This window comes from Phyllostomus hastatus, unplaced genomic scaffold (genome assembly GCF_019186645.2).
Source record: "Phyllostomus hastatus isolate PE091 unplaced genomic scaffold, TTU_PhHast_1.1 phas_contig_80, whole genome shotgun sequence".
In the NCBI taxonomy this organism is placed as follows: domain Eukaryota; kingdom Metazoa; phylum Chordata; class Mammalia; order Chiroptera; family Phyllostomidae; genus Phyllostomus; species Phyllostomus hastatus.
In genome coordinates, this window is record NW_025333960.1 from 28,165,757 (window position 1) to 28,186,276 (window position 20,520).

The 20,520-nt window shown below is 36.9% G+C and overlaps 1 protein-coding gene across 1 annotated transcript in view; it reads left to right on the forward strand.

Moving 5' to 3' along the window:
• ASXL3 (ASXL transcriptional regulator 3) overlaps window positions 1–20,520 on the forward strand; it is a 170,392-nt gene that overhangs the window by 19,966 nt on the left and 129,906 nt on the right. Inside the window, exon 3 of the mRNA XM_045850304.1 lies at window positions 15,072–15,154. Coding sequence (XP_045706260.1) covers window positions 15,072–15,154 — 83 coding nt within the window. The remainder of the gene's footprint in view (window positions 1–15,071; window positions 15,155–20,520) is intronic.

Genomic DNA, 20,520 nt, shown 5'->3' on the forward strand with positions numbered 1-20,520 from the left:
TGCTTTGTGCCCTGATAAATATGGCCTTCATTCCTCTAGCACATACTTGAAGAAACAGGAACCAAAGGGTGGGAAGGATGGAGAGGGTTGGAAAACTTGGCTAATACTAAGGTGGGTAGTATACCAAGTAGAATATAAAAGTAATTGCCTCCAAGAATATATTTAGCATTAATCTTTATATAGATACTTTAATGCTCTCTTTATTATTTGAGATAATGCTATCTTTTACTTTGTCTTTAGTATAAACAGTTATGGTGGATTTTCATGTGACTCTAATTAGAGACAGGAGAGCACTCCTAAGCCTTTGGGCCTTTAGAAGGCTTCCCAGTCATATTGCTAAAATATTAAGATACCTTATTCATATACACATACTCACACATTTTAACGTTGGTACTCTTTCTGAAGCCTGAGATTCAAAAGTGTTTTTCTTATCAAACGAGTTCTAGGTAAAGGCCTCTAAACTGCCAGGATTATTTTATAGCTTTATATAATACCTTTATAGAATTGTAACAAGATAGCTTTGCCTGGTGAGTTCCTAATTTTATACAATTGTTTAATTTTTAACTATCATCTCTGGATGGGGCAAAGTGAATATTTCACAAAGGGCTAACACTCTGCATTCCCAAATTTTATTTTGTTAAGAATTTAGTTTGCCAATGATGAAAAAGTAAATTTTGCCAATTACTACTCTTCTTATTCATCTTCTAAAGGAATCAAAATTTAACCTCAGACGTGGAAATATCATTTATTTTATAATTCTTAAAAATCCTGTGAGAAGAACCAACAAAGGGCTTTTTTCCCCAAAACATGTAGTTTTATTTTTTTATCATATTTTTTATTTTTCCACAAAGGGCTTAATAATTAGTATAGGAAACACATTCGTCACTAACAGCCATGAACAGAGACTAAAATCCAACTCTAATTTAGTGAGAAAGAGAATTCATTGGGAGACTTGTATAAACATCAGCCAATACAGGTGAATGACAGTCCTCAGGAATACCTGAAAAGAAGGAACGAATGTGCCTGGAACGCTCTCATCTCTGCTTCTCCCTGTGCAGAAGCCTTATTTTCTGAGCCGAGCTCCTTCCACATGGCTAGGACATAGCGTCCAGCAAATCTCAGGGTCTCATCTCATGGGGTGATTGCCAGAAAGCAACTGAGATTTGTATCCTGGGGAAGAACAATAATTGGCCTGTCTTGTGTACCCGCCCCTTGCCATCCCACTGCTGCAGAACAGACCCTGCAGCAGGGGTGGGCAGTGAACAATACACTATTACCGAATGGACCCCACCTTGTGCTCCGGGAGTCCCTTCCCCCAGTGCTAGGTTCACTTTGCCTGCTGCCAGGGAAAGACATCTCTCAATGCCAGAAATTGGTGAAAAGGAAAGGGATTATTTATTTAAGAAACTATTCAGATTTAGAGTAATGACTTAAAGCCTTCATTAAAAATACTAACGCCCTTTTAGTACCCACAAATGCACAGTCCTTCCTTCTCTCCTTTGCCCAGTCCAGGGTGCTGTATCTCAGGAAAAGAAGTAGAAATCCATGGTTCAGGCAATCCCTTGGTTCTGGCACCATCAGCTGTGCCGCCGCCATGATCTCCAGTTAATCCAAAACCATGTGGCACCTTCTCTTGGCCCATCAGCAAGAATCCTTTCTCCCCTTTTCTTCTAGGCAAAGTCTCTCCTTCCTAAGCAATGTGGCAAAAATGGAGCACCCTAAAGCTGCATGGTTCCAACTTTTGCCAAGGCCATGTGGTCCCCAAAAGCCCCAGCATGACTGCCACACCCACCTGGGTTTAAATCCCAGCGCCAGTCTTCCTCTGCATCCCAATTTCTGACTCCTCCCACAATCCGCTGCACCTGCCAGCATTCCCGTGTTCTTCCAGCTTTACTGGGCTGCTGTAGTAAGTCCAGGCAGGCATGGCCCCATGGTATAGAGCTAATCATCTGCAAGCTTTTATGCAGGTGCTATACCCAGAGGGAGTTGCCTCCCAGTTACATCATGGGTTGAAGTCACTTCCATCCCCCTGGCTCAAAACATGGCCGCAGCTATTTAACATATCTATAACTGAAGGTTATAGGTATATTAAATGACCATTCTAGAGGTTAGCTGAAAAAGTGTTGCTATTCAAAACAATTCTCAATGGCCCTGCTCCATGTGTCCCATCCCCCAGTTCAGACTTGTGGGGGTGAAGACATCCTATATAATTTTTTTTATAATATTTCCTGGACACCCTGAGTTCTGGACCCCATTACAAATCCCCATTTGGGGGATCCCTTGGCTGCACCTTGTTACACCACCCCATCATTAGTAGGTAACTCTTTAGAATCTACAGGAATATGACAGCTTCCATTCAAATTAAAATGGGAAAGGGTATTTTTCAGAAAGAAGGAATGAGTTCATAGAAACCAAAAAATTCAGTATATCACTCTTGTCATTTGTTCATCTTGGTTTCATTCATTAGGCAAGTTTTTATTAAGTGTCTACCATGTGCCTGGTACTGGAGATAAAGCAGTGACCAAAAAGAAAAAAAAACAAAATAAAACAAAATAATTATCACTACTGCACAGAATCTGAATTATAATACTACCCCTGGGGATAGGGGAGGCAAAGGTCATTTTTATGTAAACTAAATTGGCATTTTGAATAAATACGAAAGCAGGTATATGGCTTACTCTCTTTCCTTTTATTTTAAATTCTATTTCTAAGTAAATTAGATATTTACTCCCCTCCCCTCCTCAACTACACTAAACCAGAGAGGATAAGTGTCTCCAGAGATGGTGATAATATGTTTTGTTGTATTTCATTTTGGTGTATGTGTGTGCTTGGTAAATATTTGTTAAATCAATGAATTATTGAGAAGGTAAGGCTGTTGTTTAACTATAGTCAGGAGAAAAGGGCTGCTATTAACTCTGACAAAGCAAGCATCATTGTCTTTGTCATTCTTCAACATTTAAGTGGTCAGAATCAAATAATACCATATAACAAAGTCATTTTCTACAATTATCTCAAGATATATTTTACAACTAATTCCTTTTGGCAGATAAGATACATCTGGATGCTGTGTCATTTCAGACTATCTGTGAGAATAACACTGGAGAATTATTCTGACTCAGATTGAATGATGAGTAATGTGTGCTTTGGAAAAAATTCAATATACCTATATTTTGTTTTCTGCCTGGCGCTTTAAATTATAAGGTATATGGCTCTTTCTTTTGTTGTCTGATTGTTCATTTTTGTTTTGAAATTGATTTTTATATTAGTTATTAAATATTATATAATATAATCATATATTACATAAATTTTGTAATATACAGTTTAAAGATTATGAAAGTACTTTATGCTTCTAAATACAAAAATATTTTGAAAGCATTTTCCTGCCACTCTCCAGGGTAACAATTGTTCACTGTTTGAATGTTTTTATACAGTGTGAATGTGTGTGTAGTGGTGGTGGGGTTGTGGGTGTGGGGGAGGGTATATGTATGCCACATGCACTTGAACATATGCTTCCTCTGTACTTATGTTCTTCAGCTTCCTTATCTTTACTGATCACTTTCTCATTCTATGTCGGTATCTATTTTCTTTGTTATTGCTGTGTATTATTTTATGGTGTGTATGTGTCTTCATTTATTTAACCATCTTAGATTGGTTAAAAATCTAAAGACAATCCTCTTAGCTTGTCTTTTTTACAAATTTCAAATAATGCTTCATTGAACATGCAGGATGAGCTGTGGGTTTCTGTAAGAAAAATACCTGAAGATGGGTTAGGTTCAACAAACTGGACAGCTTACCTTTTATATTTTAATGGTCCTGCTAAATTATACTCCAAATGGGGTTGTACTATTTGCTACAAGGTAGCATATTATGGTGGTGAAACACTTGGAGTCCAAAGGCGTGGTTTTTAATTCCAGTTCTGTTTATTACTTGGCCATAGCCTGGTGTAAGTGAATTAATATATTTGTTTCTCAGTTCTGTCATCTACCAAAAAAGTAATACCTACTTTGATAGCTGATTTTGAGAAATACTTTAACATACTTCAAATTGTTATAAACGTGACTCTCCTATTTCTATTATAAAATGTTTTTGGAATTATGTAAGTACTATGCTGTTTTTAATAGAAGCACTTTGTAAGAAATCCCATGATATGCAAAGTTGGAGTCTCAATTGATTGCTGCTTCAGAGTGTTACCTTGAGGACTATGCTGGCTTTGACCATCGATAATTTTTTTATATGGACAGGTGTTTGTTTAGTTTCCTGAATGTGAACACACATGTACATTAAGCTCCTTAGTTTTCACAATACTGTATTCTGCTATCCACAAGTCTGATTTTCAAGATTATTATGTCTATCTGTAGTAGTAAAACATTAACTCCAACTTATTGTTAGAGTATATAATCTTAATTTTATCACATTAGACCTTGGGAAGAGAATCTACTTGGATTATTTTACCTAATTATTCTCAATTATACTTTTATGTTGTGTTTAGATTTTATAAGAGGTTCTACAAGAAAATTTACATATGTCCTATGCTTGCTTTTGTGAAACTCTCGTTGAAGATCTTGTCTATTATTACCTAGTACATCTGTATGAATATCTATATAAGACATCTGTGTCTTAATTTAGAAATAGGAAAACCCTTATTTTCTCCAATGAACTAATGTTCTTTTATTTAGCTAATGGGTATTAACTGACTAATGTTTGCCTCCACATTTGAGCAGCCATGAAATTAGTAGTCAGAGTCAAAGCAACTTTCTTATCAAAAATGAGGAAAAATTCTCATTTTTGAAATACTTCATTGTATTTTTTTTCTTTAAAACTAGTGCAGAAGTTTTTAAACAAGGTATGATAAGGAAAGTAACGTAGATGTTATATCCACTGTGTTTTGGATGGGGTGAGAAATGAATATGAGCTCAATGATGAGACACTGAAAGAATCTCCAGGTACGATCAGGAGCACTGCTGACAATCGTGGGGAAAATCACAGACAGCAGGGGAGTATTTGCCCAAGACCTGAACCACCTGGGCAGCTGTGTGACTTTAGGGGAGTTAAATCTACTTCTTCTCACCTTAGTTACCTTGTCTGTCATCTGTAATATGAGGAATAGTTCCTGTAAAATAAAATGATTGTTTTGAGGATTAAGTGAGATTATATGCATGTTGGAATAATGCTTGATGCAGAAGAATACCTGCTGTTTAAGTGTTTGTTATTGTTATTATTAGAAAAGAGGTAGACAGACCCTGGCCAGGGAGCTCAGTTGGTTAGAGCATCATCCCCATATGCCACGGTTGTGGGTTTGATCCCCGGTCAGGGCACATACAACAATCAACCAATGAATGCACAAATAAATGGAAAAACAAATTGATGTTTCTCTCTCCCTCCCTTCTGTACTTCCTTTCTCTCTCTGTCTAAAGCCAATAAATTTAAAAAAAAAGAGGTAAAAGAACATTTTTTGAAATCACAGACTACTGATCTTTATCTCAACTCTCAATAAAATTCTAGAGTGTATTATTAAACAGATGACTGTGAGCATTTAAAAATGGAATAGTGATCCCTGGAAGGCATATGGGTCCTCTAAGTTAATTCATGTCAAACTAAATTGATTTGCTTTTGATAGGATGATGAGAATTGCACATCAGGGGGGTGCCCTTGTTGGAGCTGAATTTCAGCCAGTCATTTGATATAGTCTATTATGAACATCTTTTAAAAGTGATAGACAACTATTAACTGAGTGATAGTATAATTAAATGAGTTTGTAGTGGATTGAACATCTATAGACAAAGCATATTGATTCACTAATCAGTGTCAGTCTGAAAGGAGATCCCAGTGGCAGCCACAATAGTGTGCTGCTTTGTTTTCCATTGCCTTGTTCAGCTCTGTCATGAGTAACTTGGAGAAATACATCAAAGTCATGGTCGTCAAATATGTGAATATCAGAAAATAAAAAAGGAAACTGAGCAGTTGAACAGGAGAATAATGATTCCAAAAACATTTTATAAGCTTGAACAGATAACCTGAACCTAACAAGATGAAGTTTAACTGAGATAAATATTTTTCAAATTTGTCAACTATATGGTATATAGCTATTGTTTTGGATAGTCAAATATTTGGGAATAAAATTTCAGAGGCTGCAAAAATATATAGAAACAAACACTAGTGCATTAAACAAAAATATACCATATTTTGCTGTGTATAATGTGCACATTTTTTGGCCCAAATTTTTGAGGGAAAACTAAGAATGCATATCATACATGGGTGTAATGACTACACACCATGGGTATAATAATGGGCATAATAATCTCATGTATCATACGTGCAAAAACATGGGTGCACATTATGCATAATAAATATGGTATTTATGTCTGGCAAGTTTGGAAAGTACACCCCAGAGTTATGCATGTGATTTCAGAAGCAACTGTTAGGGATCTGAAGTTTCAGTTGACGGACAGCATGTGGACTACTGAAAAAGAGGAAGTGTCATATCAGGATGAGTTAATACGGTTCTAGGAGTTAGCAAAAGGGAAATAATAGTGTATTATGTTTTGGTCAAAGTACATGTAAAATATTTATCAATGGTATTTAGCTAATTCATTTTAATTAGTATAATTTTTAAAGACATGCTGTGTTTAAAAGTGACATTGACAAACTCAAGAATATTCAAACAAGGATGATTCGGGAGGTAATGCCTGCAAGCTATTTTATGTGGGAAGTGTTGGAAGACACTGAAGTGCCATTAACCTAGCAGTAAAGGGAGACCAGGCCCCTAACAGTGTTTCAAAATGGGTGATAATCTATCGTGTAAATAAATTATTGGACCCCGTTTTGTAAATTAATATAACACAATTACCTTACATTAAGCTGTATGTTAGGGAAATGCTTGGAATTTAATATTAAATAATCATCACATTCAATGGGAAAAAGAAGTACTACATGGTAGAAATAATAGGAAAGCATAATTTTTTACTTGTGTAGAAAAGAACATTTTAACAATTAGTAGCTTCTGAATAGAGTAGACTGCAAATTTCTGCAAATTTCTGTGGTAGAAGGATCTCTTTTTCATTAAAGAGATGCTTTACTTTTTAAGATGGAGTCACATGTATTATCATTTGCATAATTATTTTTTAAAACTTTTTTAAAACATTGTAGAAATTCTGGGTGTCTCTCACTTCTTTTTCTGTTTAAAAATGGAATGTCAACTGCTTCAAAAGATTGGAAACTTAACTGAGGTAGAGAAAAGTTGCCAAAATCTCACAGGAAATCAGAATTCAATTCTCGACATTATTTGCAAATTCAGGTAATCATTCCTCTCTGAACTATTCCAGGTCTCAGAAAGACGTTTCTCTACTCTCAGCTGTGCTCAGGTTTGATGAAGCTGGGTAACTAAAACAATTTTCCAGTAAGAGAGAATTTTCTTCTGATAGATGGTTGCTTGAAAAATTGTCTTTAATTATATATTGTTGAAAGTAAGTAGTTACTGTTATTATCTACATTTTTCCTGGATTTGTAGCACAAGTATAGGAGGGTTACATATCCCGGTAGTGTGCTGTGTTCCTCTTAGGTAACAGCAGCATCTCCCAGAGTGCCATAGGGTTTAATTCCTCTTGTTAAACAGAGAAAGACTGGGGGCGAGGGGTGGAACTAGGCACAGAGTGGTGCAAGGGAGCAAGTTTGGCAGTGGTCAGATGATGAAAGATGGCAACATGGGGCTAACCTGACTTGGAGAACTCGAGTGCAGTTTATGCAGGAACTCTCAAAGAGAGACCACATCTAATGTCCATCATTTTCTTATGGCCCTCTTCTCTGTATTGAAAAGATTGATCTGTCTAGGCTGTGCTCAAAGTGGGCTGTTTTTTCCACCAGTATTAGCTGATGACTATTAACACATATTTCTGTGTAGTCATTTGTTATATCAGAACAATAAGTGCTTTACATGCATTATGTCATCTCGTCCTCACAACATTTTTATAAATGAGGAAATGATGATGCTGAGGTTCAGGGAGGTGAAGTATCTAAGATCAGACAGCTGGTGAGTAAGGGTTTCCTGGTCAACCTGACTCCAAAGCTCATAACTATCTTTATTATTCTATAAAGATTCCTAATATAGAACAACTCACAACATCTCCCAACATTAACTTGGGCTTTACAGAAGCCTAATTAGTAGTGTCACAGTCTGGGGCTATAGATGTGAATGAGGACCAAGGTCCACGATCACCTGAGGCTTGCAGTGTAGCAGAAAGAATATCATTACATGGGTAATGATAATTAATGACAGTTTTGACAGCTGCCACCAAAGGAAAGTATGGTTTAAACCATTATATAAGAGTTCAAGAACATGCCTGATTGTTCTTAAGTGTGAGATTACTGACGTGGGGATTATGAGGTAGATATTGCATGTAATATCTTTACTATGGACCTTCAGTTCCTATAAGCACCCTGTGCACATGATGAGAAATAATTCAACCTAGTAGAGAGAGCAAGCCTCAGTGTCAGGCGGGCCTAGATCCATCACTTACGAGCTGCCCGACTTTGTAGGCACTTTGTCTCCTTGGAGGCTGCATTCTCCTGGGTGAAGTATGCCTGACTATTAAGGCTACTGTAACACAACTTCTGTATTTTTTAAGTCACATATACTGTTATGGCCTATGGCATATAATTCCCCATACAATTTATGTAAGTAGAATAGAGAAATTATAAGCATCGTCTTTAAGCCCTTACCTAGTAATCACATATTTTAGGAATAGAGAATAACCTAATTTAGCTTTTGGCAAGGTGCTGTCATTTTTTACATGATTTATTTCCTCATCTGAATTCGACCAGTGATCCAAATTCATGTTTCATTAAAATGACATGGATCTTTGAGGTTTCTCAGGAATAACGGAAATAAGAATGTTAAATATATGAATCCCAGAATCTATTGCACTATATGCAGATCCCCAAGAGACCCAGCACAGAGGAGCTGTCTAGTAAGTATTAGCTGCTCTATTTAAACGTTGTCATCATGAACATCATCGTGTATACAAGTCTTGTCCTTCCACTTAATAGTTTTATGACCTTGGGCCAATTACTTCAACTTTGTGCATCTCAGAATAAGTTAACTGCCTTTTCTGTGTATCTCTTCAAGTTGTTGTAAATGTCAAATAAAATACAATCATTGTATGAAAGCAAATGAAATAATATATGTTGTGTGAAAGCACTCTGTAATGGTAGAGTGTATATATATATGTTGTGTGTGTATAACGGTTTAATATATAATCCCCAAATTATTTCTGTAAGACAGCTGAATGTTTTAATGAAATGCTAGCATGGATTAAGGGAAGACACACTATGTTTAGGGAAGGGGATAGAGCCTGGTGTTTGATACTCATTTGGGATTCCACAAGGCTAAGCACACACCACAGATGTGGTTTTAAATTGTGGAAATCTTTTTATTTTGCAATCAAATAAGTAAGCTCAGCATATTTTATTTAGGGCCCCAAAGTAACTATTTTAATCATTAGATGAACACTGGTCTAATGTATATATCTTAGGGATACTTGAAATGAATTTTCTGTTTGAGAGACACTAAGGAAATCTTGAGTAAGTCTTAAAATATTTGAAATATTATATTTAATAGTTTAATGTGTTTGAACCTAAAACAGAAAAATACATTCTTAGCTTGGCTTATGCCCTTGATGATTTGGCAAACTGCCTCTCTCCTTCTCTTAACTATATTAATATCCTTTTTTGTAGGGTTTATTTTTTTCATTCTATTGTGACACATAAAAGTCTGGGGGAGGAGGTTTCTAGGATGAGCCTGTCTTGCTTCAGTTTGCATGCACTGAGATATCTTTGAAATAGGCTCTCATATAGTTAGTCACATAAGTGAAGAGGGTAAAATCAATCCACTGGTATATTTGTCATTTCTACACATCTATTCACATCCTCAAAAATACAAGAGGATCCTCTGCTAGGAAGGTAGCTGATTGTATATATTTATGTCCCAGCCATGGAAATTCCCCTTTATAGGGAGAAATGCTGAATTCGAAACCTGCTGGGGGTAGTGGTGCAGAAGAAGGAGAAGGCAGTTGAGAATTGAAAGGACTTTAGTCTGTGAGGCAGAGCATGAGAGGTGCAAGATACAATCTTAGAGCATGGAGTGAAGACAGACCCCAAATATAGCTCTAATGCAGGAGAACAATTTGTTTTACGTAGAAATAAAGGACATGTTATGGAAAGATTGAATGCTGTTTCAGACTTTGATTAGTACGGAAGATACAGTGCTATCTGGCCAGTGGTCTCCAGTTACAGTGTTCTCGTGACAGTACTGGCTAGTTCTACTAATTCTAGCTACAGATATTCTTAGGGAAACTCAGTGGTTTTAGGGGCTTGGTTTTGAGGAAATAAATTACAAAGCAGCTTATTTTTCAGCAAAAATTTTTTGACAGGGACTAGAAAAGATCAGTTTGTACCTAAAGCACATAATGTAGGAAAGAGAAAATAGAGAGAGCTATGGGAAAGGAGACACAATTCACATTATTTAAAGAAAATATGATTCTGTACTTCGGCCCTACTGGAACTATTAAGAATTCAATTTGCTGTTCATATAGACAATAATTATCACAATTCACTGGCTTTTGTATGTATTAGCAATGCGGTTTGAGAATATTATATCAAAAAGGGTATTCATAGTCACAGCTGAAAATGTAAAACAATAAAAAGCTTATTACAGTTTATAAAATAAAACTTAAATACATGGAACAATATGTGTAAATTTCTTAAAAAATTAATTAGATGTCTCATTTAATTCCAATCTAAATTTCATCTGGAAATATAAAGACATGAACAATTAAAACTGTAAGAGGGAACGATGAGAGCAGTGTCCTCTCCAGATAGTGAAATGTGTTATACTATGACAGCAATTTAAAGCAGTGTGGTGCTGGCACCGCAATTGATTGAAAGCCCAGGAGAACACAGCAGGACTCCTGGATGAGCCCCAAGTTCAGTGGTGTGCAGTTCATTTCAGAGACCCTGAAAATGCCCAGAAGTTCCTTTAGCCATGGGAGAAAGTGTGGGACCTCTGAGCTCTCACATCTCGGCCTCAACAATAACAGCTCTGCTTTTGTGCATTTTGTATAATGGGTTCCCACATTTATTTGTTGGCTTCTGATCCAAGAGGGTTTTCATTGCTGTAATAGTAACAGGTGGTAGAGGATGCCTTACTAATCATGACATGCTTATGAAATAAATTATGTTGGGGATCTTTACTTATTAATAGGAGGTAGGAGGCTTAATTTAGTGCTTTACCTTGGTACATAAAGATGAATTCTAGATGAATTTAAAAACAAAAACAAAAATACTTGAAAGAAATATTTGTAGAGATTTGCATGCTTCCTGCATAAAAGGAATTTCTAAACAGAAGAGCAATGTCACCAAGGAAAATTTTGATAGAATTGTTAACATGAAAATAGAAAATTTTGCATATCATCCTAAAATATCCAAAAAATAAGCAACAAAAAGAATAACTATTTTACTAATATGCAAAATCTTACTTTATGAAGAGCTTTTTACATGTTAATAAGAAAACCAGAAATATCCCAAGTGTCGTGTCATATCCCACAGGATATTCATTTAAAAATATCTTTATCCTCATTAGTGTTTACAGAAGGGTAATAAAAACAACAATGAATTACCACTTATTTGACCTACTGAGATAATGCTTAATACTGATGAACTTGTGGTGACAGAGGTAGATTCAGTTCTGCTCGGTGAGAGTATAAATTGTTAAAATCTTTCTGCAAACACTTGGCAGTATGTCAAGAGACATAACAGAACTCACATTCTTCGACTCAATAATACTCTAAAAATGTTACATTCAGTATATTCTTTGGGTATCTATATTTATTAATTGATTTTTTAAGACAATATAAATAATGCCGACTCTCAGTGAAGTGTATATTATGATGCCTATTTTGAAGAATTCAATTTATGTGGATAACAGTATGATAGCTAATAGTATATACATGTATGTTATAGAATGATACTCAAAATCACATGTAAAATAGAAAAACTAGAAAGAAAACAAATAGTCGTGGTTAATATTCTTGGTTGTAGGTCTGTGGATGAATTTTGTTTTTAATAAAATGGGTGTGATTCGCATTTTTCTAAATTTTATTGTCAGAGAGCAAGATCATTTTAAATAATTATCCATGGCAAACTTTAAAAATGGATTTTCTATTTTGTCACAATTACATCATTATTGCCCAAGCCAATTTGAACTTATTTTGATGGTCTGAAATATGTATTGGATCTATTTCTGGAAAAATCTTACTGTGATTTAGTCTTAAAAATCCTACTTCCCTCTCTGCTCTATTGCATCCTTGACCCCATTTTCTGGAAAATGGGGTTAAGAAGTAGGTACAAGGTGGCAAGCAATTGGAGGAACGTGTTAAATTCAAAATAAGTACTAATTAACCGTGAAAGCATATTCAAGTGCTAGTATTTGAAAATGTCATGAAGGACAATCCAGAAAGGATCACTTGGCAGGACATGCGAAGCTCTGATAGCTCCATGCCAGGAGGCTGCTGGGGCGGTCTGATCCTTGGGACAGTCTGATCGTTGGGGCTGGGGGGCTTGGGATGCGGCCTCACTCTGACTGTGGCTCCTCCCCGCCGTGGTGTTTGCGTATGGCTGCCTGCGAGTCTGATTCACGTCTCTGCCGTGTGTCACATTATTTTGATGGTATCAATGTTTTGTTCTGTGAAGGTAATTTCTCTCTGCCGTTTGTTCTTTTAATGTTCACAGAGCTAGTTCAGTGAAGTTTGCTCACACCCAGGAACCTTTCCTTCTCTGTCTCCTTTCTCTGTCTTGCAGGAACGGAGGGTGGCTTCTGGTGTTTGTGTGGCTTCATCACTTCCTTCCTGCCTCTCATCCACTTCATGATGTAATTCTTGGCACTTTTACTTCCTTTGTAGAGTAGGATGTGATGTCATAGAGAAGGGGACAGGGCTATCCAAATTCTCTCAATTGCTGGGAGGAGCTGCCCAGGTGTGCTGAGGGGCCTGTACTCAGGAAGAGAAACAGGGAATCCTCCACAGTGAGTAACCCCACTTTCAAGTGCACCCAAATTTTCGTTAAAACATTGCCCAGTACACCGGAGTTTCCTCTTCGGCCCTTTCTCGATGTAATCAGTTTGCCTTTTGGACATTCCCAGTTCAGCTCAATTTTCCCTCTTTCTCTCCTTTCTCCTCTAACCCAACCCCTTCTTTCTGCCATCCTGTGCCTCTCCCCGCCAGTCCCCTTCTTCCTTGCCTGCTTACTTGTGTATGTCTGTGTCTACTGACCTTCTGCCCATATCTTCTATGAGAGACCATTAGTATCCCCAGCATTGCCCATCATTTGGGGTGATGCCCACCCCATTATAGTCCATGTGACCACGGCATCTCCTTCCAGTGATTCATAAGTATGCACTTCTCTACTTACAGTTCTTATTTTAAAAATTCTGTCAGCTTTTTTTGTTTTCATGTCTATTCTTTCCCTCCCTTCGTTGTGGTCTAATCTTTCCCCTTTTCAGCTCTATTATGCAGTTTCCTTATTGCCTTTTTTTAAGCAGTATTTTTACACATTAGTCCTCTTCCCTATGCAGCTATGCCTGTGTTTCTTTTCCCCCTTTCCCAGTTTTCAGTTCAGCTCTCAGTGTCCCCCTTTGTGAGGACAGTTTTCCTTCTTTCCTAATGACATGACCTTTCTAGCACAGCTCATATTTCTATATTTTTTAAAGAACTTCCCAACTATGACCAAGGGACTGATCCAGACTGGGAAAAATGGGGAAATTACCTGGGAAGTAAACAGGAGAAACCAGAAAAGTGGCCCCAGTGGTGAGGTGGAGCTGCCTGTATGCAACTCATTGGAGAACCTGATGAACAGAACCTTCGCCAGTGACTTAGTTGAAATTTGGCCACTGATAGCAGGAGGGATCAGAGAGCTATTATGAGTAGATTTGGAAGCCTTTTCAATTTATAACTTTTAGAGTACCCCTGTTAATTCTTACTAATTATGAGCCTTCCAGTAAATCATCACAAATCAAAACTAGAATCTTTAAGTTGCATGGGGCCATGACTTGTGCAGAAGCTTTTGTACAGCGTCTTTAAGTAGGTGCTGTCTACCCTTGGAGGAAGTCGTGGTGAAGACGTGTGCAGACTTGTTTCTGGTACCCAGAGGCGGCCCCGGCAGTCTCTGTTGCTGAGCAGTGTGGTCACTGCTCTTTACTGCTGTCAGTACATGCAGTTAAGTCCCTGGCTAAATAAAAGAAGTCGATTTCCAGGGTGGACGGTCTAATGCCTGTGGATATAACTATGTCCCATGTATTCCCCACACTTTAAGGAAATCCCTTCTACTCAGTATAAGTAGGACAGAGAGGGGGAGAAAAATGGGACTCAGTTTATAACACTGAGATAGGCTGAATGGGAAGAGGCAGGGGCTTACTTGACATTAATTGGAAAAGGCAAAAGAAAGGAAACTGAGCTGAACTGGAAAGCACACTGTAATGAGTTATTGGGTGTCTGTATGCTTCTTTCCATTTTGGTCATGAAGGACCTTTTTTCTGATTTTCTTTTTAATGTAAAATAGGTTGATCAAAATGTGAATCCAGTGTGGTTATTTCTAACCAACACTTTGCTCTCTGCTCTTGGTAGTATTCAGGCTCCATGTTTCTAAGGTCCTGGAAATTTAGGAAACATTTTAATAGCCTGAAAGCATGTCTTTAACACTATAATACTAGCAATTTTTAATAAAGGAAATAATATACATTTATTAACTTGGATTTTTAAAGTTTCACCTTTATTTTTGGTGTGTACGCCTTTGTGAATCTTTTTTTTTAAGAATGGCCCCTATATGTTGCAGAAATTGCCATAAATGTCCAGAAAAAAATTACATTCTTTCTTTGGACACTTGAGTTGTGTGATGGGACCTTATTTTGATATAACAGCCCCTCCCCCTGTAAAATTTTAAGGAAACACTGCATGATTCACTCATGTTTTCATTTGTATGGTTCCATGCAATAATCTATGAATCTTATGTTTATTTTTATTTTTCAGGCACTAGAAAAATACCCCAACTCACCAATGACAGCAAAGCAGATATTGGAAGTCATTCAGAAAGAAGGGTTAAAAGAAACAAGGTCAGTATTTATATTTACAACATTTTCCATTTTAATTGATTAATAATGGCCACTAGTTGCCAAGCAATAGATGTATCTACATTTTCATATTATAGTTGATTGTGAATTAACTAATTGCAAATTTTGTGTGACTGCCAAATATTTGGATGACCAGATATTTCCTTGGAACTCCTTGTTGGCTTAATAAATTACACTGGATGGATTAATATTGAGCATACTTTGTTAATAAAGCACAGCGCTCTGTGAATTATCCACTTACTGGAATCACTCCCCCTTCTCTTTCCTTAAGAGGAGACTGTGCTTCTGAAAGTGAATAGTGAAAGAGAAACACTTTTACCAGCTGAATAGACAGGTCCTAGGATGTAAAGATGAGCTCACTCTGATAAAATTCCAAGTGCCGATGAATGTGGCTGGAAATATAGTCCTCTTATATTTAGAACTCCTATACTTAGAACATCATTAATTAGTTATTGAGCCTTTTAAAAATATGGTATTGAGGTATGATTAATGCAGCATAAAATACAGCATTTTAAATGTACAATTCAGTGGTTTTTAGTGTAGTCACAAATCTGGCAATTATTACAGCTTTCTAATTTTAGAACATATTCACCACCCTAAAATGAAGCCCTGATACCCATTAGCAGTCAGTCATCCACCATTCTCTTCTCCCAGGCCCTTGGTAACCACTAATCTACTCTTCATGTCTGTGGATTTGCCTGTTCTGCACATTTCATACATATGGAATTATACAATATGTAGCCTTTTGTGATGGTTTTTTTTCACTTAGCATAGTTTTTTCAAAGTGCATCCATGTTGTGGCATGAATCAGTATTTCATTCCTTTTTTGTTGTCAAATTATATTCCATTGTATAGATATAGCACATTTTGTTTGTCAACAATGATTCTTTATTTTTATTTATTCATTCATTTCACAGCTTTGGCTTTAGCCAGCAGGTTAGGGCCATACAGATGATATCACTTAAGGAGAAAAAAAGAAGTTTGTTAGAGCATAAAATAGCCATAGTGTTGTATATGTACGTTACAATCTGTGTTATGCAGAGTGAATTTTTTCGTATGGAGTTTGTTTACCTGCAAGCCGCTGAGCGTGCAGTGGTGTAACCTGGTGAAAACTAAATTTGTTGAGCTATCTTTTTAATGGTTTGCCTGATACTGACATAGAACTGTTGAGAGAAATGAATATCCTCCCAAGGCCAACTCTTCCTAAAAAATCAGTATTACCTACAACTTCTAAAACTGTAAAGTGGGGGTAATATCAGCCTCTACCTGTTTCAGATGCATCTTTTGGAAATGCGATCATGAACATCACAATTTAGTGTGGAATAGTACACCTAGGCTCAAATTTTCATCTTTCTGAGAGGCTTTCTCTGCCTGTCCTGAAGGAAGAGCCTGAGATAATGTAACTACACTTCACATGACTGCGTTTGCGGTAACTGTTCTTCCACCGAGCGCAGGCAGCAGCGGGGAGGGACGTTGCTGACAGGGCCCCACAGCCCCTGTTAGAGGAGAGTCTGGTCTCTGAGCCAGGTGTCAGTGTGAGGAAGACTCGGAGAGCAAAATGGGGACATGGAAATTAATTTTTTCCTTGCTGCCTGTCAGAAACCTTGAAAATATTTGTGCCATTTAGAAAGCACTGAAAATTTTGTGCTACAGCCAAAAGAAAGAGGGGATAAAAATCTAAGGATTTCAGCTCCTATCGAATGTGGGGTCTGTGCCAGGGGAATCTGCCAACATAGACATAAAAAGCACGCCCTATACACACACATTTGAAATTTGTTCATTACATTATTCTTCTCCACGGGGGTGACTATGTTGTTATGTACCTTGAGATATAAAATTTTTGTATCCTGGCTCTGAACAGCATTTTAATTACATTTATTATTATCACAGCATTATTTCATATTTTTCATAATACCTCTCTTCCCAGAATGGTACATTAAAGGGTTTTAAGCATATGTAGTTACAATTAAAACAAAAACCGAAACAGCCTCTTTAAAGAGTAAAGAATAATGAAATAGAAAACCTCACCTACCATTCCTCTAAATACAACCATACCTTTGCCCCATCCCCAATACTGTGTTCTTCTGTAAAGAAAAAAGATATTTTTTTGTTGCAGATACCAATAAACCAGTGCAGTAATATTGAAAGTAGCTGCAAAGAATTCTCAAGTTGCGTAGGCAAAGAAAGAAACGATAGTTATATTTAAGTTCTATTCTGTAAAGTCAGTTTTATATTGAAGGGCCTCAGATTATGCATTTTATGTTCTCATTTATTTCTAAATGTGTTTAAATCTCCTTCCTCCTGTCAGTGGGGACCCATTACTTATGGTGGGTATATCAGCGACCACTCTTCCTTGTTCCTATTTCTAGTTTGCATCTGTAAAATGAAAGTACATAGATTTTGAGTGAGTTTTGGGGCTTTCCTACATGGAATGTATGCTGTAAGAAGTAGATTCTAACATTTATTTTGCCTACTTAATGTACTGTTTTGCTACCTTCTATGTTCTTAAGTGTTTTCCAAATATTTAAGGTAGCTGAGTAAATGAAGTGTAACTGTATATAAGTAGAGTTACATTTAGAATTCCATCAAAATGAGGTCAAACATAGCTGTTTAATTTCTGGGTATTTATTAATGATGTGTTTTGCAAGAAACACAGGGTTATGATATGCCTGGTAAAGGCAGGGGAGTGACTGTGAAAGTTACTAATGTGACCATCACCCTCTGATGGTCTCCTCCATGGATGAGAGGTCATGTTAGCAGTGCCCCCTCAAATACTCCACCAACGTACTGAGCATCCTAGAAAAGAGGATATTGGGTTTGTAATTTGTCATCTTTACAAATCAGGCTTTGGAGTTATGCCATTTGTCTCTAGTACCCTGGAGGGGGTGGGTGGTGGTGGGGGGGGGGCGGGGGTGTCTTTCATTCTGTGTTCCTGGCAGAGCTCCTGTAGCATTTCCCTCACTGTGCTGTAGTTTTGTCCTTGTACGTGTTCCCACTGGTCTGTGAGCTCGTTCAGGGCAGGTATCTGACACTCCTGGTACTCAAGAGATACTCAGTAATTATTTGTTGAGTAAATAACCTTCTTTATCAAGATGTTAATTTGCTGGTGCCTGGCAATGACTTTGGCTTACGTTTAGAGTGAGAAGCTTCTTGTATTTTTTATCATCTTCAATAGTTTGTTTTAATCAAAAGGAAGCAAACAGTTTTGTGGGTATCCCATTGAATATGCGCATGCCGTGAGTCTCCAGCAGCTCATCTACGAACAAGTGAGGTTATTATACTGTTGCTTGTTTTCAAACACTGGAAGTGCTGTCAGTTTAAACTTGTAACATGTAATAAAAAATACACCAATAATTTTGGCAAAGCTGATATAACTGTTTGAGTGTGTTCAGTATATGCGATATTGTTAATTTATTTGACTGAGATGAAATTCTTGACACCTTATGCGATCTTTTTCAAGTGACACTTTAAATTACATACTCTTCATGTAGACAAGATAAAAAGAGGACATCTTTTCTATATCACGTTCTGTGTATCTTCTTCGTGTTTTGATGAAACGTGTAGTGTATGATTAAATTCTATTTGGAAAAGCCAAACTGAAATACGTACTTTCTGTATGGTTTTAAAAAGGTCTGTGAATATAATATAAATTGTTAGGAGGACAGATTTTTTATTGAAAAAAATTAATAATACCATGGCCTGATTTCCTAGAATTGTGTTTTTGATGAAAATATATTTTGGTAAGTTTTAATTTCCTTCTGTATAATAGCATAGAAGATTCCATCAATGCAGTTTCACTCTGGTCCACCTCTGTACTTGCTCTTCCTGATTCCGAGTGATTATTTTCAGGCTTCTGTTGCTCTGTGTTTATGACTTCCCAACAATTGATAAAACATAGCAGTATGAATGCTTTTCAGATGATCAGAATCTTGTCATCAGTCAAATCACAATGCTGCTTGTAGGGAGAGGATAAAAACATGCTTATTGCCATCTGAGGCTTTCATGGATGGGTGTCTAACCTGCCTGCTCGGGCTCTTGGCTAAACATTGCCACTTCCTTGGGGAGTTAGCATGCTACTGCAGAATATGGTCTTGTCTGCAGTAAATACAAGTATTTTTAGAAGAAGAGGGGTAACTCCAGTTATGTTGGTTTGGCTACTGACTTCGGGAGTTGTCTAATTCTGCTTCTCTGGTTTTAGTTTGCTTTTTCCAAAGTTAAATTCCTTCACAAAGAGGACTGGGGGATTTTTTGATGCCTGAGAATGTTTTTCTCTCATCATGTAATTGTTAAAGCGATGCTTCCAGAGAAATGTGAGCTCAGTTATAGTGACCCATCTGGTTCAGAAGGTCAAGGAGCGAGGCTTGTAATACTTACTAGCAAGAGCAGAACAGCTGTTCATCAGTGAGGCATAAGTTTTTATGCGTTGGGCATTATCATTACAAGTTACCTGTCATTAATGCAGCATGAACTGTGATATGGTTTTCCTATTACTTGATAATAAGTAAATAGTTTTTTAATGGAGGTGAGGCAGTCATAAAACAAAGGCAAAGAAAAAAGCTCACAAAGCAATAAAAAACTACACTTGGATCATACTTGGGTTGGGGCAGAGCAATATTTATGAGGTATCTTTTTACATTACAGTTGCCTTACTTAAAAAAAAATCTATGTTAGATTTTATCAGCCATTTACAGATCAGCAGCCTATAATTACCTGTCACAGTGGGGACATTTGAAAAGGTTTATAAATAATCTCTGTTGTGTTTTGTGTTACTCAGAATATGGGCATTTTTTTTTTATTTTGCAATGTGGAACATGCAATTGACAATCTAAGACTTTGTAATTATTCTGTTATCATGAAACATTTTAATCCCACTGATAATTCTGAGAATAAATTTGTTTTTAGCTACTTGTCTTAAGGCTTTGCATGTTATCTGTTTTGTAATTTCTATTATGATACATGGAAATTAGGATCTCCACTGGGCAGTGGTTTATTAAAAATGTTTCATTTTTCTAGGGGAATAAAGTGTCACAAAATTCCATTACCATGTATAGTGACAAACAATAAAATTTCTTGGCATTTTTCTCGGCGAGATTTATGTTTCTAATTAGTGCTATAGGAGATGATTCTTTCTGGCTGCTGAAATGTTTTGTCTGGAGATAAGAAAGAAACACAAATAATTTCTACTGCAAAATCAATTCTTATCTCCATACTCCATGTTGGCATCCATCCTTTCGAAATGAAATGGTGGGCGAGCTTGTTTGTGTAGGGGCATTTTACAATTACAGTGTTCACTCACACTGTCATGCCTGCCATTTGCTCACATTTAATCCTCTCATTGTGTAAATGGT